Consider the following 22,249-nt stretch of genomic DNA (forward strand, 5'->3'; position numbering starts at 1 on the left):
GAAATGCATCTTTCTTTCAGTTTTGCAATATCATCTTGGGTGTGATTACCTTCTCTCAATCTATTTAGAATTTGAGCAAATTCTCTACTTTCCCTTTGTCTCATAATTTCGTCCAGTTCAAACATTGTAAAATGTTCTTGCCATAAATTGGGGGCAAGAGATCCATAATCTGAGTTCTTCATATCTTTGAACATATAACTGTCCATAACAGGTTCTAGTTGAAACAAATCACCCAATGCAATTATGCTAATACCTCCAAATACCTCTTTACTACCCTTGATATCCTTAAGTCTATTATTTATTTGGACATTTAACATAGTATTGCCTATCATTGATATTTCATCAAGAAATATAAGCTGAACAGCACGAAGTTTACATCTGAGGGTATTTAGTCTGCTTGAGTCAAGAGGTTTATATGTCTTTAGAGACTGGCATGCTGGTATTGCCAAGGCACTATGTACTGTGTTCCCTTTGATACCATAAGCAGCTTTTCCAGTAGGGGCAAGCAATAATATTTTAACTTCATTAAAGTTTTCCCCTGCTCTGGAATTATAATGTTTTACTGCTGCAAGTGATGGCATGGATCACCATATAACTGATGACAAACAGCTCTAAAAAAACAGCACCCCCAACATCTAGGGGTCTCAATCCCAGGTGACGTAACCGAAAGTTTAACAATATGGAGGAACCAACTGATACTGTAGTTTCAGTGTTGACATTTACATGTAGTTGAGAGCCTGGATTTAATTCAGTATCACCTGAAGTCATAAGCTTCATTCTTAATACAGAAAATCTTCTAGAATGGCTGCTTGATTTCTTCAAAAGCTTATTTACGATTGGTTTGCTTAGATTAACAAAGCTGGTGAAAAAACTGTCACATCTCTTAAGATATCTTATGTCACACAACTTATAGTCAGTAGCAAAGTTGTATAACCTTGAAGACTTAGGAATATATTTCCTAATGATGACCTTAAGTTTATATCTTGTTTTTCTTTTTTTCATAAACTGCACAATCCGTTTCATCGAGACTCTCGACGGCTCTCGGTTTCTACGTCGTTTCTTTTGTTTTTGGTCAGCTATTTTGAAATGTGTATCAATTTCATCTGTTCCACGTGAACACAACATATCCACATCAGTTGTTTTCGAGAAATCGCTTAAATTATGTTTAATCACATTTATACTGCTACTAACATAACTTATTCTGTTCATATATACCACAGCTTTCGCAGATGTTTCGTCAGTCAAAGGAGTCTTTCCTTTAACATCAGTCAGGTTTCTCGCTCTTCTATATACATTTTGTGTAATCTCCAAACGGGCAGGCTCAATAATCTCCACAAGGGGCTCAATTTTCCCCACAAGGGGCTCAATTTTCCACAAAAGGGGCTCAATGTTTGCCTTTAAGGCCTTTTCTTTTCCCCAAATGGAGCTCACGAAGCTGAAGTTCTTTCCTTTACGCATCGTAAACAACATCGCAGCATGACTATTCTGTTGGCGTGGAGAGCATCGATCGAACACTTAAAACATCCTTTAAAGTCTTTTACTCGACCACATTGACTCAAACTTCGAAAGCTGTGGCATACTGAGAAACCAACGTTATAGAAGTTCATCATAAAGTTTACAAGAGCAAAAGGATACTCACCAACTTTCCGAAGTGTGATCCACAAGTGTGAAATTCCTCCTTTCCTCAAGGCACATGGTGGTCAAAGATCAGAGTCATCGTCATATTTTCGTCCATGAATTCAATTGCCGACTCTTGCGGTTTTCTACTTGAATCCAACTGGTCAACCGACAGTTTCCGAAATTATAACGGTAAAATATCGACATGGTTACACATTCCACTGGTTGAAAATCTGTGTACACTTCATGTTATCTGTCACGTAAGGTAAACTATGATTAAAACATCATATTTCGTGCTCAAATGTGGCGTATATAAAGTGCTTTTCGAATTCCGTACTCTCTTCCATCGTGTCTGCGTGCTAATGCACTAGACACAAAAACTTGCTCACCTTTGGAAACGATAAAACCAGCAGCAGAGGAAGTGCTGCGTTGAGATTAGGAAGGAGTACCAAGAATAATGGATGTGCGGGAAGTACAGTGGTCAACACTCACTGTGGCTCTGGTTGCAGATGACTGATGAACACTTAAAGAACGTGTGTGTGATGAGGTTGTGTCAAAGTGAAGGAAGAATGTATATTGTGTAAATTTCATCTTTTCGACTGAGGTGTTTGTAAGTTCTATTAGTAGTTAGTTTGTTGTGAGTTGGTATTGTTACGGTTTTGAATAGCAGTGGTTTTTAACTTAAACCGGGAGTACTAATTAACAGGAGGTCGACGAATTAACAAGGGAAGGAGTGGGCGTAGGAGAAGTTGATGTGTGAGTGGTGGCTGAAGGGGTCGTGCAACTATCCATGGAGGGTACAGGCAAAGAAATACCAAAGCTCCAGTCATGACGGGCGAGCCACAGCTTTCGGCGCTGGCCGCTTCCGTAAAGAGACGGTTTAGGCGGAATAACACCAATCTCTTTCTTTAAATCCAAGGGAAGGTTATTAAATGAAATTCCCAATTGCTGTATCTTAGCGTAAGGCATTTTACTTCCTCTGTTTCCGACAAGTTAAACTACAAAATACAAAGACAGAAATTGACTGGAAAAAAAAAAAAACGAAGCTAAAAGTCACTCCTTGTTGCGTTGAATATGACACTTATACAGAAATCATAGCCATAGATAAAGGGAATTGCCACATCAATACATTAAAAGCAGAAATAAAATTTATGTTGGGAAAGAAGACTGACTTTTTTTCGTATTTCAACAAATCGCAGAAAAGGCAGAAGCTGAGTGTAAAACAGCTATTGACCCCATAAATGCTTCTAATAGTAGTTTATGGAGATGTAGTTTTCAATCATGGGTCAACTGAAACTGAATGCGGCCATTTCAGTGGAAAGAGTATACAAAGATATTTTTCAATAATTTGGAGGAACATCAGCTAGATCTTCGAAGACCTTAATCCGCATGTGCATGGATAAAGGCAAATATATGCTACAAAAACGCATACTGTATTTGAAGTTGAACACTTCTCGTAGATGTTTTACTGACACGTCTTGCTTTTCCACCAGGGAATTACCTATAAACTAAGGACCTATTTTCACTGGAAATATAATGCTTTCTTTTCTAAGTTCTTAAGAAACGAGATGCTTGGTGTAATAAGTTGTTGATCTAAGCATCAATGTAGTGAATTTCATTGAGATTCATTTATTGTTTTAATATCTTGAGATTATATTGATATTTAAGAACACAGATGTACACTAAGAGTAACAGAAATTGAGTGCCGGGACTACTGCCCTCGATAACTTTTTTTTGAGGTTCTGTTTATGTTTTGAGTGCAGGAATGAAATGCAAATTGGAATTAACAGGTAATTGGTTTTACTAATTGTTTTTCCTTTTTTTCGTCAACTCATGTATGGAAAAATCCAATTCACAAATTCTCAAGCGCAAAAATTTGCAGAAAGATTTCAACATTACAAGTAAAATTAGAATGAGCTTCTGAAAGTATATACATGTATCAAGAGTGAAGTGCTAATTAATGCATATCTACAGTCAGTACTCACAGTGTAATCTACTTGCAAATGTTTCGATGATGTCTGTTTTTAAAAGGCTGTCACCAATCCCAGCTGAACCTTGGTAACAAACACCATCATAAGCACATAACATCAGTGCATGACCACCAAGTGTTTCCAGTTCTGCAACCTGTGTAAAACATTGATAAGGATTGGTAACAATTAGAAGAACCAAATAAGTGTGATAACATATATACTCATTACTTAAGCAATGTCAGTTTGTTTAGTGCTGGATTAAAGTTGTATTCCATGATGGGAGTGTATGGTGACAAACATTTAATTACATGAAAATTACTGAGCTTGCATACTTAGAAAGTTGTGTAAATCAAGGAAAAGAAAAAACCTAAAAAGTAAGATATTTAAAACAGGTAATTATGAGTAAGTTTAAGAATAACTTTCATTGTTTATTAAGAGTTGCTGAGACACCTAGTGACCAACTGTAAAATTATAAGAAAGGGGAAAACTTTTGGCATATCTTAAATTACAATCCACACAGATAAATATCATAATTTTACTTGACAACAGTCAATCTACCAGTAATATAAATGTAACAATAAGAAAACTGATAAATTAATGCTGATCAATGAAAATCAATGTCGAACAGAAAAATTCAATACGAAATGCTTGTTTGCTATTATAGCACAATTTAAGACCAGTTTACAAATTAAACAAAGTCATAAGGTCAGTAAATGTATTGGGTATATCATTTCAAGAACTTGTAAATCCAGTCTTTATACAGCCTGGTGAGTTGAACTTGGTCATTTATAAACCACAAAGTTCACATCACAAAATGTGATAAATATCATTGTAAGTTTGTAATAATGATGATGATAATGACTATGATTATTACTAGCTGACCTGTTTCATGATGTTGCCAATTATCTTCTTGGCTTGTTTATCAGCTGAGGGTAGTGACACAGCTGACCCTGAATCTGTTGCCACCTTTTTGTAGGCATCTCTATCTGAGTCAGACAAGTTCCTCCCCTTTTCTCCGATGGTGCAAAAGACCTCTGCACTTCCACCAGTTTGTTCTGTGGAATAAAAGGAAATGATGCATTTTTCAACTTAAAAGGTAAGATGTAAAGCACAAATTCAGCTAGATCAAGAATGACTACCTTTGTGGAGAAACTCCCTTGTGAAAGCATTAAAGCCACTTTGTTTCCTCACTAGTTTCTTTTCTGTCCTCTTGTGTCCATCAAGCACTCTGGAACCACTACTACACTTCGCATTGTGGTTGTTTATCCGCAGTGCTGACCAGAAAAAAAGGTAATGTTTCACACTAAAAGAAAAAACCAAGAAAAGTAAAATTCTAACTGGTTTAGCAGTTTGACAAACAAGAAAACTTTGAACTAACTGTCACCGACAACGCACATGCAGTCACAGCTACTTTAGGGCTGACACTCAAAAAGTCAACTTTGAAACACTTTATGATGGTAAATTCATATTATCAACTCAGTAAATCAAACAGAATTTTCTTGCTATATTTCCCCACAAATGCAGCACCACAGGTTCTTTAGAAACTTTCTCTCTTTATTCAATTGGAAAAATATATTTTCCAGTTACTTTATCACATTAATATGACTTAAAACAGTTAGATGACATTTTACAGTAGCTAAAAAGGCTATTGAAAAAAGGAAACTGTTATTATATGCTCTAATTTGCAAAGTCTGGGAGGAGAGGTCTGTGCATGCAGTCCCATAAAATTAAAGTTCTGAGCTTCTTCAAGATCTCTTTAAAAGTATTTCTTTTTGTATCTATATTGTGTGGTACAAATACCACATCAATTTTGTACACCTTAAAATACTGAAAAAGATGCAAAATAACAAATAAAAACAAATTGAAAGATAGAGAGACACAGAGAGAGGAGAGGGAGAGAGAGAGCGAGGAAAAAATAGCCATAGCAAATGAATAAAAAACATGTAAATCTAAAGCACCCCAATGATTTTTGTTTCATTTGCTAGATGCTGGCTCGAATAACATTTGAAAGTTATCAGAAGTCAACTGTGAATATGACCTTCTGCATTAACATCCTCGTATGTAGTACCTTATTCAAAACACTTAGTTCAATTGGGTTTTACTGTATTAATATATAAGACAAAACTTATGTAGGAAACACATAAGGTGCAAAGAAAGGGAAATACTAAAGCATGGCCTGACCTTAACCCCCTTAACACAAACTAAAACCAATATGTACACCTGAAAACAAACTAAAAGGATCCAAAGTAATCTTAAACCATTTGAAACTATCTAAAACCATATAAACCCATCTTAAATCATTTGACCCATGTAAAAAAAATTGGCAACCATCTTGAATCTACTAAAACCATTCAGAACCATCTTAAACTATCTGGAACCATTTATAACCTTCTTAAAAATCTAGAGTGATCTGTAACCATTTGAAACCATCTGGAAGCATCTGTATCCATCTACAACCAACTCAAGCCATCTACAACCAACTCAAACCATCTACAACCACCTCAAACCATCTGCCACTAACTCAAACCATCCACAACCAGCTAAAACCTGATCTACAACTGATTCAGACCATCTACAACCAACTAAAACCATCTAAAGCCATGTACAAGCAACAAGGCTGTGCTCTAACGGCGCCCGGTCGCCTGAGGCGACTAACATTTGGCCTCTGGTGACTGAAAATATTTTCCTTGTCGCCCGGCCGGGCGACTGGCTGGTGTTGGTTTGTTGATTTACAGTAAAAAAAAAAAGAAAATGTTGTTCAATCGGGCGCGCGTTGATATTCAAAGGTCGTTCCACGTGAATTTACGTGTAACATAATCATCGACTTTGATCGTGACAAGCTGCACAGTTTTCGATTTTAACCGCTTTTCCAAATAGTATTATAATTTTTCCTTTAAATTAGGATGGCTCGTTAGTTAGTTTTTGAAAAGCAATTGTTACTTCTGCTCTGACAGGCGTAAAGTACGGTCGACGATTAATAAATCGCTAAATGAACACGGGAGTCGTTCTTTTAAAAGAAAATGTTGTTCCATAGGGCGCGCGTTGATGTTCAAAGGTCGTTCAACGTGAATTCACATGTAGCATAATCCTTGACTTTGAACTTGACTAGCTGCACAGTTTTCGATTTTAACGGCTTTTCCAATAGCATTAAAATTTTTCCTTTAAATTGGGATGGCTCATCAGCTAGTTTTTCAAAAGAAGTTGTTACTTCTGCTCTGATAGGCGTAAAGTACGGTCGGCGATTAATAAATCGCTGAATAAACACGGGAGTCGCTCTTCTATGCTAATTTAATATTTTAGCCGGCTTTTTACTGCCGTGTCTGCGAGGCGAAAACATAACGGAAATAAGATTGTTTTTCCAGTAAAACACGATGTATAAAAAAGAAAAGATACGTTTTTTTGTGATTGTTTTAGAAACGGGTATAAACTCTATAAGTCCCGCATTGTCCTTGGTGTCGTGACAAGTTATTACGTATCACGCACTAAAAATAAAATCGACCGAATCCACAAAAAGCTCATTTGTCTTGAACTTTTCACCGATAACATAGGAAAGAAAATACTTCTGTTCTGCTCTTAAACGATGACTTTCCAACAAGATGACTTATTCAAAAAAGATAATAGTTTTGGGGCGGCCGCGGGTTTCGTTGCGGAAATTCATGGCAGCTTGTTTAATTTTTAATAACTAACTGACTGATTTATTAATTTGGGCGACCAACTAGGAGGCCCGGGCACCTCAGCTAAAATGTTTGGGAGCCCGAAGGGCTCCCCGAAATTTTGATTTGGGCGACCATCTTTTAGGCATGGGCACCCAAACTAAAACGCTTGGGAGCCCGAAGGGCTCCCTGAAATTTTCCTTAGAGCACAGCCTTGAGCAACTGAAACCATCTTAAAACCATCCTAGGGGCCTGTTTACATGAAGGTTGGGGGACTCCACCTAGGTGAGGTAACCTGCCTATCCATATAATCTCTTACTTTATATTGATCATGTTTACATGATAGGCAAGGTGACCTTTTCTTTTCTCCTTGCCATAAATATGGATTCATTCGTTGGCAGTGTTTCAAAATATAACTGGTGGGTGATTTTTTTCCATCTTCCATAAACAGAAAGACAAGGGAAAATGCCAGATGGCTGTTTTTCTATTTTAAGCCCAAGAACCTGTGAAAACTATATCAATGGTGCATGCACAAGTAATTTCAGTCTACAAAAACGGCAAATGAAACTTCAGTTAGAGTACCAACTGTTTTCCCTGGGTAATTTTTGGTGAATTACAATGCATCCTCATCTGCTTTTCCCACAAATAAAATATGTTCCACTGTTTGTATCAGCATGGAAATGGGTATCTATAACCAAGACTTTACCAGTGCCATCACTTACAATTAAGACTGACTTTTTATGGCAAATAAAAAAAGCAAAATGTTGCCCTCTTTGCAGGGAAAATTGAGTAAGATTAAAACCCAAAGTGCATGAAAAAGGATCAGTTGAAGGCGATAACCAAACAGGTTTCGTTTCTGAAATGTGCATATGTTTCTCTAGGCTTGTTTCATATATTTCCCCCACATCATGAACATCAAGAAGTATGCCCGGTTTATCAACATATCTATCATATATACTATTCCCTTCAGAAATCGCTTCTGCTACAGCAGAATGCCACTTATTACAAAGCCTTCCATGATGTGGCAGTAACAGCTTACAAGATTTTGATGCCAATTCAGCAAGAAATATAGAGATAATCGTACATGCACTACTTCCTCTTCTTCCTCCTAGTTTTCCTTGGCTTAACTGTTCCTTGGTAGTCCAAATAAGAACTAAAAAGAAAAGTCCTATTTCAGCCACTCTTTTATATCTGATACAATGTCCTTGTAAGGGATTGGAAATTCCTGTGAGGGGTGGAGGGGTGGGGTGGGGTTCTCAAAGTCCAAAAAATTTAAAGAAATGTATCAAGTTTAATTGGACTTTCCAGAGGGGTGGGGGTTCTTGTAAAAGAACCCCTTTTGTGGGGGAGGTATGAATATTTCATGGAACTAGACATTACCCTTTAAATTTATAATTGACGATTACCATTTGTGCGTGATCCTTCTTCAGTTATAGTCAGCATTGCTTGACCTGGAATCTTCAGTGTCACTCTGATTATCTGACTTGTGATCACTTTTGTGCCTTTTCATCTGTGAGCATGGTGGGCTTCCTTCACCTTTACTTGTACTGTCGCTTGACTTCCTTTTATCCTAAATAGATGTGTTCAATATAGTACATGTGAGAGAACAACTCTGCACATAAACACGCAAAAAAATGTATGCTGTTAAGGGTAGCTTCCTCTTTTCTAAATAAGTTAATATGAAGAGGGGTTCTTTGTTTAAACATACTTCCTCATAATTGTTTCCGAGGGTGACCATCCTCCTTCTTTCATTGAGCACTGACATTGTATGTGACCGGATACCCTCTGCAATTAAACACATGATGGAAGTTTGAAACATAATAATAAATTTGATAGAAGCGAAAACAACTTGTCTACATGTAGCTACAGTGTACCTTCTCCAAAGTTAACTTCTTCAATTGAGCATGAATTAGCCAGTTGCTTCACTAACTTGTCTAGTTGTTTTCTTGCCTCTGGATTGCTTCTAAATGTTGAAATACTATTACCAGGAAACTCATTTTCTGTGGCCCTACAGATGCGTGTTCGTCTAATGAATAAAAAAAAAGAAGTGAGGAGGATGTAGCTTTAAAACAGTAATAAATGCAGCAGTATTAATTCTTGAGGCAAGGAGTATTGGATGATATTTAGCAGTCTCAAAATACCCTAGAAAGAGCAAGAAGATAAATAGTCTTAAAAATACCACCACATACAAGCTTTAAGTACCATGATTTCCATGTGCAAATGACCAGATATTGAATATCTATTGGTCTGATTTGTCTCAACACTAAGCAAATGCCTGTTGTTATGATCTTCACAGTCGGAGACCAAAGGCCTTGCAAAATATTTTTTCTTCAAATTTCACTGAAAACATTCATTTTCTATGACAGTGATACTGTAGTTACATCATGCTTACACTGTTAGGTAAATTGACTTTGTAGCAGGATCAAGAGATCTGATATCTGGAAGGGTTAGTTTTCCTTTTTGTCTGCCATCCAGCTTTTTACCCGCCACAGAAGTACAAGCATTTACAGATCCTCTTTTAGTGACTAGTAAAAAAGAAAAAAGAAAAAAAAAAAAGAGAAAGGAGAGAACCATGTGAGGACATCGACAATGCAAGCTATATACAATACAAGCATGGAATTCAGTTACTGGTAGAAGCCCATGCCATGAGAAAAATAAAGAAAACGTTTTAAAATTACTCTGGAATAATCACTTTCTAAGCGGGAAAAGCCACGTGACACCATGAAGCCCGCGAGAACTTCACTGACAGATGTATTGGAAACTGAAAAGAAAGCATTTCTCCCAGTTAATCCTTTGTGATCAAATGCTAAATTTTTCGCCCAGTGGGGCTTAAGAAGCTTACGGATTATAAATGTTTCACAGAAACCATTTTTTCCCTGTGTCTTCCTCACAGTAAGCCTAATCTAAAATATTTAAGCTCAATTCTACTAACCTAGTTTCTGAACTGATGAAGAAAACTTTTCTTTCTTCCCAATCGTGTTAAGGCCAAGCCTTTCCATCGAGTTGTCGTTTAGAATGCGTTGGGAGAGTAAAGTAGTTCCGGTTATTTCCTCTTCCACAAATCTCTTCGCAATGCTCTCATCGTTAAAGATGCTCATGACCTACCCCTTGACTTCCTCCCACGTCCACCCTGAAGTTTTGAAAAAACACCACTGTCAATCGGGAATTACAGAAGAGAATCATTTTGCATTAATTTCGAAATTGAAAACTAAACGACAACTTACGAGAGACATTTATATCTAAAACAATAACATCATCACTTTTTCCTTCCAGCAAACTGGCGGGAAAGGGAAGCTGTTTTGGTCTAACTTTTTGTTTCTGTGTATATGTTCGTAGGTTGTCGTTTTCACTTGATACATCATCAGTGTCTCCACTTTCAGGGCTGTCCATTTGGGATGCGAAACAACCGTCGGGAGAGGAAGGTCTTGGTGTTAGAAAAGCACGAGAACGACTCCCACTATGTTCGCCCACCATTTCCTTTAACTGAATGCTAAAAAAAGCGCGCGAGAATGTTTTTTGTAATATATTACCTCTCTTGAGTGGCTAATTTCCCCGCCTCTGTTCTTTGGACGTTTCTCATTGGTGGCGTTCAGTCATGTTTTCGGTAATTTACATATCCGCTGATATTTTCACCGTCGGCTCAATTTCAATATGGCGGATGAGCGCGCACGATCGAGTGTTACAGGAAAAAGTTCTGTGCATAACTCGAAATGTTCCTTATGCATCATTCGAAAGGCAAGGGAAACCCTCTTTTAACTTAAGAGGCAATCAAGGAAAACTCGAGATTTGACAAATTATGGCGTTTTGCGTGGATACAACCTGGGAAATTTGTATTTTTACCTGCGAGGATTCCCAGTCAGAGCATGTTCATTGGGCTTGCAACGATTGCAACGGCATGCCTGTCTCACGAGCGACCGCATTCAGACATCGTAAGCGTGAACATAGCAGTTCAAGGGTAACTGGAAATTTAGGCTTGCACGAAGAGGAAATAGAAGGCCTTGAGGAGTCATCATCTAGTGAAGTTTTACAAGCCGTGGACCAAGATCAAGAGATGTTTGATTACTCAGACACATTCGTGGATAGTCTCGATTCTGGTACTCCTGAAGAAAACGAATCGAATGAATTACACGTTCATGCAAGTGATGTAGACCCAACCAGAACAATAACTGAGCAAATAATAGATGTAATTCTTGATGCTCTACAATTGCAGCTTGAACTAAAATTGTCAAACATTGGATTTGATCATATCTTGGACTGGGGAAAGAAACTATTCATGATGGGATTTAGTGAGCAGTATCAACATTTGTGGCCAAAATGTTGGAAAGATGCAGAGGTAATTTTGCATTCTGTCAGCTACAGGGATGCTAAAAAGTACATAATTTGCCTTCATGAGAACCACAGATTTCACTTTGGTTTAATGTCATCAGAAGATGATTTATGTCCTCACTGTAACAAAAAGGGAACTATTCCTTACTACTATCTTGGCTTAGGTCCTAAGATTAACCTCTGGGCAAGTGATCCTGTGTTTTGCAAAACAATGCTGTCCCACTGGTTTGAAAAGGATCATTGGCTTGGACAAGAAAATCAAGATAGTTGGGGTTTCACATGCAAAAGTGAGATATGGGATGGAAGACGTTTCTCAGAGCTTCAGTGGTTTTGGAATCCTGAGGAAGAGTGGCAATTACCTGCCAAATGTGATAATTGTGGTGGGGTTGTCTCAGTCCAAGATATCAATTCTTCTCCTGATGGAAATGATGGACAAAAGCTGGTAACCTGTTTATCCTGTGCAGTCACTTTCCCCATGTTATCCAGAAAGCAACTGGAGATCCAAGAAACTTAGCGTACATTCTTCATTGGGATGGATTTCAGCCATTTGATGGTAGATACAATCATGGCTCTGGAGCTATTGAAGTTCAGATAGCTAATATGTCCAAGGAAGACAGACAAAAACAATCTGAGATATTTGTTGTCGGTTTTGTGCCTGCGTATTTGCTGCCAGAAAGAAGGCTGATATCTCTGGATCCATTTTTGTCACCTCTTCTTGATGAAATTGAAGATGGATGGCATCGCAGTTGATAATTATAGCTTTACATTGCCTAACTTCCCTTCTGGGCCTGCAAAATTAAGGCATCTTATTTTGTGTGTTACTGGGGACCATGCTGCTATTTGTGAGGTTTGTAAGGGAATTTTCTGTGGAAAAAACCCTTGTCGACGCTGCAAATGTGGAAGTATCTTGGACCCTGGTTGTAATCACTATTACTATGGAAATTACTGAAAATCGACAAGGTATCCATGGCCAAAAAGAAACATTCTTGATGAACTTGAAACATTGCAATTAATTGAACAGGAAGAAAGAAGAACTGTAGCTCAGGAAATGGCAAAAGAATCAGGATTTACTGGTTTGTCTGTGCTTCATCGTCTCCATGCATTATATGGTTTTGATTACCGCAAACACTGTGTTTTTGATGTTATGCACACGGTTGCTCTTGGAGTTGTAAGAAATAACCTTAATTTCCTTCTATCTAATCAACTTTTGGATCAGAAAGTACTTCAAGAAAGACTATTTAAAGTGCCCTGGACTGCAGAATTTCTTTCTTCTCGATATCCGAGCAGGCTTTCAAGAATAGGGTACTGGAAAGCTAAAGACTTTCAAAAGTTTGCAATCCCCATCTCGGAAGTAGTTTTGGGAGGCCTTGTTTCGGAAGAACATTTTGAAACCTGGGAATGTTTAGCAAGAATTGTTGAGTATCTGTATTGTCAGGGAAGAAATGGGTGGACCATTGACTCCACAGCAATTTTTCACGAAGCTGTTTTAAGATATAATATTCTACTTGAAGAAAGCCAGGGATTAACTTACTGTCATGCTGTCAATCATAACCTGACACACATTATAGAGGATGTGATAAACTTTGGTCCTCCAGATAACTTTTGGTGCTACAACTTTGAGCGTGCAGTTGGTCGCTATATTGCAATATCAACCAACTTCAAAAACATTGAAATAACTTTTGCGAGGGCAGGGTTGCGCAGAGAAGTTCTTAAGGTGCGTTCTTCCTTGAAAGCGCAAGAAAACTCTTTTGTAGAAACTGTTTCTTATCCAAAGGAGGCACACTATGGATCTCTAGCTGAATTGGAAAATGCCAAACAATATTTCAGTGATGAAGCTAATCACCTGGCCAAAATTAACGGTATACTAGTTGGAGCATCAAAACCTGTTCATTTGTTTGAAGAAGTGCAAAGGAATTCCATCCTTGCTCAATTTGGCCGGGATCAAGGTATAACAGGTGAAAGCCTTAGTGTTGTGGCACAAGAATGTCGTAGTATCTATTTCACCAGTGTTAATGGCAACAAAGGAATGCTTTATAGAGTAGGTGAAAACATGTTTGTTTCTGCTGAAGATGGCGATGAATGTGTTTTAACTATTACTCAGCTGCTAAGGACAAACGTAAGCCACGAATATCATTTATTTGTTGTTGGAGATTGCTTCCAGGCAGTGATCTATAACTCTGAAAAGCAACTCCACCAATAGAGCAAGGGAGCCTTAGTAAGGCCATCAAGTACTAAAAAGATTGTCCATTCTTCTAAAATCCAGCGGAAGGTTATGCTTTTTCCAGATCCAGAAAATCTTAATGATCCAAGCATTTACATTTGTATCGACTTTCAGAGACAGTGCTTTCCACTCTCCAGTGTTATTGTTCCCTGTTATCCTGAAGTGGGTGATAGGTTACTCACAAAGGGTGATGACCCAGACCCATGGAGAGCAGTGGTGTTAGCAGTTCAGGAAAGGACTCAAACTGTCCAGGTGCAGTTTTATATACCCCATCCTCGTTGGGGTAGGCAATCAGGTCTCTGGGTTCGTGAAGGTACACGCCCTCAGCAAATACACTTCAAAAGTATACTTGGCAGATCTGCAAGAAATTGGCAGAGTAATGGACGAATGTTTAAAGAACTCTAAGGGACATTGCTGCTGTTTCCTTGAAAGGATTCATGTTCACACAGGACGAAATCACATGTTTCCGTATTTCTGAAACGTGGCGGAAACATGCAACTCCATGTTTCCGTTATGTTTACGTCTTACGGAAACGTGAAAATTAAAGTCTACGTGTTTCCGTCACGTTAACGGAACGGAAATGCCAAGTCACGTTTCCGTCATATTTAAGCCAGCACATTTCCGCTGTTGTTCGTTTCCGTCATGTTTCTGCAAACGGATTTGCAGTTTTTGCCTACATCTTACCAAAACACAAACGCGAGATGGTTCTTTGAACAACAAGGAATCTTAATGTGACAGCTGTGTTATTTAATCCGGTTAGGCCAAATGAGACAGTTGTGTGACTTAGGTCGGTTGGTGCCAATGAGACAATTGTGTCATTTGATCTGGTTGACCCAAATGAGACGAGTTGTGTCATTCGATCCGGTTACCCAAAGAAGACAGTTGTGTGCACTGAGCTGGTTGGGCCAAACGAGACAGCCAAAATTAGACATTGTATTATTTAAGCCAGTTTAAGGCCAAATGAGACAGTTGTGTGATTTGCGCCAGCTGGGCCAAATGAGATAGTTATGTAATTTAAGTCGGTTGGGCCAAATGAGACCACTGTGTCATTTGATCTGGTTGGCCCAAGTAAGACAAGTTGAACCGGTTGTGCCAAATGAGACAGTTGTGTCATTTAATCTGGTTTGTCCAAATGAGACAGTTGTGTGATTTGAGCCGGTTGTATCAGATGAGACAGTTGTGTGACTTGAGCCAGTTGGGCCAAATGAGATGGGCCAAATGAGACAGTTGTGTGATATGAGCCAGTTGGGTCAGGTGAGACAGTTGTGTGATTTAAGTCGATTGGGCAAAACAAGACAGTTGTGTGATTTAAGTCAGATGAGACGGTTGTGGGATTTGAGCCGGTTGGGCCAAATGAGACAGTTATGTAATTTAAGTCGGTTGGGCCAAATGAGACCACTGTGTCATTTGATCTGGTTGGCCCAAGTAAGACAAGTTGAACTGGTTGTGCCAAATGAGACAGTTGTGTCATTTAATCTGGTTTGTCCAAATGAGACAGTTGTGTTATTTGAGCCAGTTGTATCAGATGAGACAGTTGTGTGACTTGAGCCAGTTGGGCCAAATGAGATGGGCCAAATGAGACAGTTGTGTGATATGAGCCAGTTGGGTCAGGTGAGACAGTTGTGTGATTTAAGTCGATTGGGCCAAATGAGACTGTTGTATCGTTTGATTTGGTTGGCTCAAGTGAGACAAGTTGTGCCAAATGAGACAGTTGTGTGATTTAAGTCGATTGGGCAAAACAAGACAGTTGTGTGATTTGAGTCAGATGAGACGGTTGTGGGATTTGAGCCAGTTGGGCCAAATGAGACAGTTGTGTCACTTGATCTGATTGGGCAAAATGAGACAGTTGTGTGATTTGTGCCGGTTGGGTCAGATGAGGCGCTTGTGGGATTTGAGCCAGTTGGGCCAAATGAGACAGTTGTGTCATTTGATCTGATTGGGCCTAATGAGGCAGTGGTGTGATTTAAGCCAGTTAGGCCAAATGACACAGTTGTGTGATTTAAGTCGGTTGAGCCAAATGGGACAGTTGTGTCACTTGATCTGATTGGGCAAAATGAGACAGTTAGGTGATTTGTGCCGGTTGGGTCAGATAAGGCGGTTGTGGGATTTGAGCCAGTTGGGCCAAATGAGACAGTTGTGTCATTTGATCTGATTGGGCCAAATGAGGCAATGGTGTGATTTGAGCCAGTTAGGCCAAATGACACAGTTGTGTGATTTAAGTCGGTTGGGTCAAATGAGACAAGTTGTGCCAAATGAGACAGTTGTGTGATTTAAGTCGATTGGGCAAAACAAGACAGTTGTGTGATTTGAGTCAGATGAGACGGTTGTGGGATTTGAGCCAGTTGGGCCAAATGAGACAGTTGTGTCACTTGATCTGATTGGGCAAAATGAGACAGTTGTGTCATTTGATCTGATTGGGCCAAATGAGGCAGTGGTGTGATTTGAGCCAGTTAGGCCAAATGACACAGTTGTGTGATTTAAGTCGGTTGGGCCAAATGAGACCACTGTGTCATTTGATCTGGTTGGCCCAAATCAGACAAGTTGAACCGGTTGTGCCAAATGAGACAGTTGTGTCATTTAATCTGGTTTGTCCAAATGAGACAGTTGTGTGATTTGAGCCGGTTGGATCAGATGAGATTGTTGTGTGATTTGAACCAGTTGGGCCAAGTGAGACATTTCTGGGATGTGAGCTGGTTAGGCCAAAAAGAGACAATTGTGTCATTTGAGCTGGTTAAGCCAAATGAGACATTCATGTGAGTGGAGTGGATTGGGCAAAATGAGACATTTCTGAGATAGTTCTGTGATTTGAGCCAAATGACACTGTGGTGTGATTTGAGCTTGTTAGGTCAAATGAGACAAATGTGTTTTGAGCCAGTTGTGTCATTTGATTAAGTTGGGCCAAATGAGACAGTTGTCTGATTTGAGCCAGTTGGGCCAAATGAGACAGTTGTACAAATTGAGCCGGTTGCGCCAAATGACACAGTTGTGTCACTTAATCAAGTAGGGGCAAATTAGACAGTTGTGTGATTTTAGCCGGTTGGGCCAAATGAAGCAGTTGTGTGATTTGAGTAGGTTGGATTAAATGAGACAGTCGTGTCATTTAACTGGTTGAGCCAAATAAGACAGGTGTGCCATTTGAGCCACTGTGGCCAAATAATATAGTTGTGTGATTGAGCCAAAAAGTTGTTATACCAGTTGAGGATGAGCCTACTTAGCCCCCCCCCCCCTGCCTTCTTAAATAAAAAAACAACAACGTCAGGTACACAACTTTCTGAATTTCAGGTAATAGACCTGTAAATTGTTTTTATTAGTTCCACCAGTCACCAACAATACAAAAAAAACAAAGAAATTGTCAGTAAATCTAACAGAATCAAAAGAGCAAAAACACCGCTGAAAAGCCTAAGAAAGGCAAAAGTGAACAGCGAATGGCTAAGAATAAAATGTACATTTCCTTATTTGTTAACCGAAGTATTGTAAAAGGAACTCATTGATAACAACAATAATTAATCCAATACAAGGCCTTATAACATTGTCAATGCTCAATCAGTGTCACACAACACCAATTACCTAACAACTCTGAACTGCCTTTGGAGGTTTGGATAATTTAAAAGTTATAAACTCCCAACTGAGTTTGGTTTGTATAACTGTCAATTTAAAAATCTGAAGTTCTGCCAATCTCCCTTATTTGTAGATGACACTAAGTGAACACGAAAAAAGTTATTTATCACTCTCAAGAGTAATGTTTCTCATAAGTACATCATTATTGTGGTTCAGTATTATCCCTGGTTTAAATTTTCCTTTGTTTCAAACTTATCAACAGATATTATCATATCTAAACACAAAGTAAAATAAAATTTAAAGCAAGGTTTAAATTGAACCACAACAGCCACACATAGTTACCTAGCTAAACCTTACAAAGGTGCTTAGATGTACTCTAAACACACCTCCATGTATCAGAAACAAAAGCATATAATAAATTTGGTAAATTATATAAAGTACCTTATTATATGGCCGTGTCTCACAAGGACTGGAAACTATTCCTGAATTTGATTGGCTAAAATCAATACTGACCTTGGTCTAGATTTTCCAAACTATACTGGCATTTAAACCACATTTTAGTGTAAATTAAGGGTACATTTAAGTGGTGAAAAAACTTGGAAACAAAAACAAAAAATATTGACGACATTTTCTTCTAGTGAGAAATACTAAATGGAAGTGCAAAAATGCCTGACAAGAAAAAGTAGAGAGGACTAGCAAACTTTGAAAAATTTAAGTTCAGCTTATCACCATGCACAAGCAAAATGTCAGCTAGTACAAAACACTTACATTACATGTAAACAAACAAAATTCTTCTTTTTGTCTGGCCATATAACATCTTATCAATCTCTTTTCAAACTCTCCCCCCCCCCCCCCCGTTTGTAAGTTAGTTACAACAAAATTCTCCTGGAGATGGGAGACATGATCAAGTATTTCTGTCCTGAGAAAAGTTTTTCAGCTGACAAATACTTTGAGTGAATCCTCTGGACAGGTAGAAATACAGATGGCCCTGAAGTCTCGTAGCCTCTTGCATGCCAAACTGATAGTGGGTTCTTAAAGCCAAGTCTTGTTCGGAAGGTTTCAGCCAGTTCACAACTGCAAAAACATGAACATATTGCTTTCTTTGAATTTCCAGACTATGGACTATGTAATAACGTACAATTCCTGGCCTCAACAAGCCAGGGTCAATGCATCCATTTTCAGCGCACCATGATGCTGTTACACGGGCATATGGACATAGTCTTGAGGCTAATGTGGAACCATATCTCTCGCCAGCAACTGTTAGAGATGAGTACTTCTTGTACAAAGTAGCCATAGCCGGTGATGTTTCGGCCAATGTTGGATACAGGGTATGATAAACTACACGCAGTGCTGCTAGTTCATCCTGATCCAGTCTGGCCAGCTTGTAAGGGCTTCCAAACTTAATTGATGATAAATCTGCCCATAAAGATTCTTTACCAATTAATGATCCAGTGGAGGCCATCATAAGCTGTGGCAGTTCTGCAATGTTTTCTAAGACTCCTTTGGAACCTAACATGGCTTTGCAATTGTCAAAAAAGAATTCTTGATACTCTTCTGGGAGGCAATACTGCATATTTGCCAGACTACAAGATGTCATAAATAAATGTGCAAGATGTCATAAATAAATGTGCAAGATGTCATAAATAAATGTGCATAATTTGTATTTCCACAGTCTTATAGTTTGTGTGATAGGATCCTAACATTCCATTATACCGTTCAAAGCTAAACAGCCAAAAACCGTATATGCTGCCGTAATTTTCCACACATTCTTTGAGGTGGAGATGGAGGTGCATGTTAGGAGATATTGCCAATTTGCCATTAAGTTTCTCATATTCCTTTAAGAAGTCAATGAGTTTATAGTCTGCAAGCATTAAGTCAGTTTTTTAATGCAAGGCTTACAGAGAAGGCGGCAAGCTAGCACAAAGGATTGCCAGTAATGAAGGTGTTGCTCTGGAAGTATGTCCTTTAGTGCATACATTGAGTACAGAAGAACAAAATTTTTCCATTGAGCAGCTGTGTATCCACCATAATTTGACTTGATGTTTCCAGGAAGTCTTCCTATATCAGTTGATGTAGAAATCTCTTCAATCCTGCTTTGAATGTTCTCTAGCCCAGCCTTTCCAATATTGTCACTTTCGATCCATTTTGAGAAAACCCTTTTTGCTGTCCCTAAGAATAAGTTATGCATAGGGTCTATAGCACACATTTGAATGGCCTCATAATAAGGCAGTTCCAATAAGGCTGTATACCTAGTGCCAAGTTTACTGGCTAGCTTTTCAGCTTCAGTTTCGGATTTGCAGTTTCTGACTCTGTAAGCATCCTGACGATGCTGCTGTGAGGTCCTCCTTGGCCACTGGTCTCTGTCAAAACCACTGTAGTCTTTGCGCTCTCCAAAGCCACCAGGAAAGAATTTGTAGCAGTGGGAACATCCTCTGTTAGCAGAATGGCCGAGAAATCCACATAGTTTCCGTGCAGCAGGGATGTCAGCAGCACAACATAAAAGAGCTGCACGAACCTCTACTGAGGTTGATGGACTGTTACAAGTGTTAACCTTAACACCTATCCAGAGGGCTTTCAGTTCATTGATTGCAGGCTCCAGAAAGTGGTTAAGAGACTTGGGCTCATGAGCAAGAGCTGGAATGATACCAACCAAAATAACATTTTGTTTTTTAAATCTAATGTTTCTTGGCAGATTCATCAATACCATGTACATTACACCAACCGAATAATCATTCCGATGTTTAAATGGTTGAAACCAGTCAACGTTCAACATAAGACCAAATGATCGAGACAGATTGAGAAATTCCTTTGTGCCCTTCCAGTTGCCAAACTTTTTCCAAACTTTGCCATCGTAAACATCTGCATACAAGTCATCATCTTTAGCTCTGTTTCTCCACTTTTCACACTGTTCCTCAAGACCAGAGCGTTTCAGTAAGGCTTCTAGTGACTCGATGATGCTCTTGTAGCAGTATGTCTTAAGAGCATAGAACTTAGTTTTTCCATTCTTTAAAGTTACCTTGTTAGCAAGCTGTGCTTCACAAATCTTACGCCGCCTTCCTTGTGGAAACGGAATATTGTTACAAGTCCTTGCAACAGTTCGGTGACCCTCATTAATAACAACTTCATCCATCTGATAGAGTTTCGTACATTTGGGACAAACAACATACTGCTGAAAGTTGTCCCGATCAATTTTCAACAGCTTTCTTGCTGAGTACAGGGAAGTTGGAATATTAGTGGCAAGAACAACACACAACTCTGTGTGGTCCTTGATCAGCTCCCCAATGCAAAACAGTAACTGTTGCACAAACTTTAGCAACTGTTCAATGGCATTGTCACTAACATAGTTCTTGTACTGCCACACCAAAACAAAATAAACAATCCAGGTCAGAATTACTCGGGTACGTTGCTGATTGGTACTCATTGGAGAAGGCTGAGGCAATTCTACTTCCTCTGGCTGCAGCATATCTTCTATATCACTGGAATCAGAATCTGCATAATCCGTGCCTTCATCTTCACTACAGCTCTGCCCCTCATCGGAACTACCAAGTTCAGACTTGTCAGACTCCAGTGAATCCTTTCATTAAGAAAAATAATAAAGTCAAAAGTTATGTATGATAGTAAACACTTACACAATACAGTTGCAACCGACTACATTCATCTCGTATGACTTAATTTTACATGATTGTATTGACACAACAATTTTTTTAGAAAACAAAAACCTCTAAAAGCCATTTTGAACATAATCTTGAATATCATAATCTTGTCTTGATCATACAGTGTATTCAGCACTTAGTACTGCAACATATGTCTTTTCGTGAAAGAGGGCCCACAAATTGCCTTGTAAGTGATTTGAAATTTTCAAGTAAAATGAGTTAAACTTTAGACCTGAACTGATGCCTTCAATTAGAAAGTGAAAAAAGGTGAACAAAGTATGTGTAAGTATGTACATTGTAAAGTAATCTTGAATTAAGATTATCACAGTATTCCACCGGTTTTGCCACTCAAGAATCTTGCTTATCTTGGGCATTGACATCTTAGGCCCGGGTCAAATGCCAAACTTCACATGAGCCGAAAAAAATTCCATTATCAAGGTAGTAGAACTACAGTCTAGTATAAAGTAAAAAATAAACCACACTTAAAAAATTCAGTTGTTCAAAAGATATTTTAGAGTTTAGAACAAATGCAAGATGCGGGTTTGTTTTCAGCTAGGAGCAGAGAAAATAAAGGCTGAAATTGGTTACTACGGGCACCTTTTTGCGATGTTAATAATAAGCGGTCTGCAATTCAAGTCGATAATTGACTTGGCATCGACATCTATATTACACAAACTCATTTTTCAGCATGCGATTCCGCCTTCGCAGTTCTAACGAAATTGTAGAAAAAACTGGGAATATTTCTTTGGTATAACAATCTTCAGGAATGTTCACCATGTTTGTTTGGGAATTTAAACGCCGACTTTTATCTAAAATTAAGCAGGACTAACAACACATAAGATTGACATTTGACACAATTCAGCCAATCTGAAGTAATCTGGGTCGGCCCTAAAAACTAGTCAATAATTTGATTTGGCTCATGTGGAGTACAATGTTTGACCAGGGCCTTAAAGCTTATGAAAAGATGTACAGCTTACTAGATCCCACACATAAATACACATGCATGAAGACATATAACTTTCAGTGAAACTGTACCTGTTGAGCTGCATCGCGAGTTTCTGAACCATCCCGATTGTCTGTGAAGTACAAGAGAGGAACCATATTTAGTTTTTATATTTGTCACTCAAACTTTAAGACTTTCTTGTTCTTTCTTGTGTTGTCATTGAATTCAACATAATATTATATATTATTCATGTTAGAAATTTGACAGATATAACCGCAAAACAAACAACTTCAGTGCACAGTCTCACA

The 22,249-nt window shown here is 38.6% G+C and overlaps 2 protein-coding genes and 1 pseudogene across 3 annotated transcripts in view; all 3 read right to left on the minus strand.

The window, feature by feature from the left end:
• Positions 1-3,591: 3,591 nt before the first annotated feature.
• LOC149052396 (uncharacterized) lies at positions 3,592-6,179 on the minus strand. The gene is made up of 4 exons (XM_089180893.1): positions 6,095-6,179; positions 4,727-4,861; positions 4,470-4,642; positions 3,592-3,741 (listed from the first exon to the last, which is right to left on the minus strand). Exons 1-4 carry the CDS (start codon positions 6,177-6,179, stop codon positions 3,592-3,594), a joined length of 543 nt encoding a protein of 180 aa, XP_089037019.1.
• Positions 6,180-7,866: 1,687 nt separating this feature from the next.
• On the minus strand, positions 7,867-10,107 carry LOC149052397 (uncharacterized). The gene is made up of 4 exons (XM_089180900.1): positions 9,633-10,107; positions 9,115-9,266; positions 8,949-9,025; positions 7,867-8,373 (listed from the first exon to the last, which is right to left on the minus strand). The coding sequence occupies exons 1-4, from the start codon at positions 9,812-9,814 to the stop codon at positions 7,867-7,869; spliced, it is 918 nt and encodes a 305-aa protein (XP_089037026.1). The 5' UTR covers positions 9,815-10,107.
• An 8,091-nt stretch (positions 10,108-18,198) lies between these two features.
• The window catches only part of LOC149052398 (uncharacterized), an 8,145-nt pseudogene continuing 4,094 nt past the window's right edge, over positions 18,199-22,249 (minus strand). Inside the window, exons 4-6 of the transcript XR_016183322.1 lie at positions 22,034-22,074; positions 18,998-20,919; positions 18,199-18,951 (exon numbers count right to left, since the gene is read on the minus strand). The product of XR_016183322.1 is annotated as an uncharacterized LOC149052398 (transcript). The remainder of the gene's footprint in view (positions 18,952-18,997; positions 20,920-22,033; positions 22,075-22,249) is intronic.

Source organism: Pocillopora damicornis, chromosome 1 (assembly GCF_964200805.1).
Source record: "Pocillopora damicornis chromosome 1, jaPocDami1.2, whole genome shotgun sequence".
Lineage (NCBI taxonomy): Eukaryota > Metazoa > Cnidaria > Anthozoa > Scleractinia > Pocilloporidae > Pocillopora > Pocillopora damicornis.

Bases quoted from the DNA above. Each gene is read 5' to 3' on its own strand.
- LOC149052396 (XM_089180893.1), bottom strand. From the start codon at position 6,179: ATGGTTTTAGTTGGTTGTAGATGGTCTGAATCAGTTGTAGATCAGGTT. The intron at 4,643-4,726 runs GTAGTCATTCTT...TTTATTCCACAG, and splicing joins AAGGGAGTTTCTCCACAAAG to AACAAACTGGTGGAAGTGCA. The intron at 3,742-4,469 runs GTCAGCTAGTAA...TGTTTTACACAG, and splicing joins TTGGCAACATCATGAAACAG to GTTGCAGAACTGGAAACACT.
- LOC149052397 (XM_089180900.1), bottom strand. From the start codon at position 9,814: ATGGTTCTCTCCTTTCTCTTTTTTTTTTTTCTTTTTTCTTTTTTACTA. The intron at 9,026-9,114 runs GTACACTGTAGC...GTTTAATTGCAG, and splicing joins AGAAGTTAACTTTGGAGAAG to AGGGTATCCGGTCACATACA. The intron at 8,374-8,948 runs GTATGTTTAAAC...TGGACTACCAAG, and splicing joins TCGGAAACAATTATGAGGAA to GAACAGTTAAGCCAAGGAAA.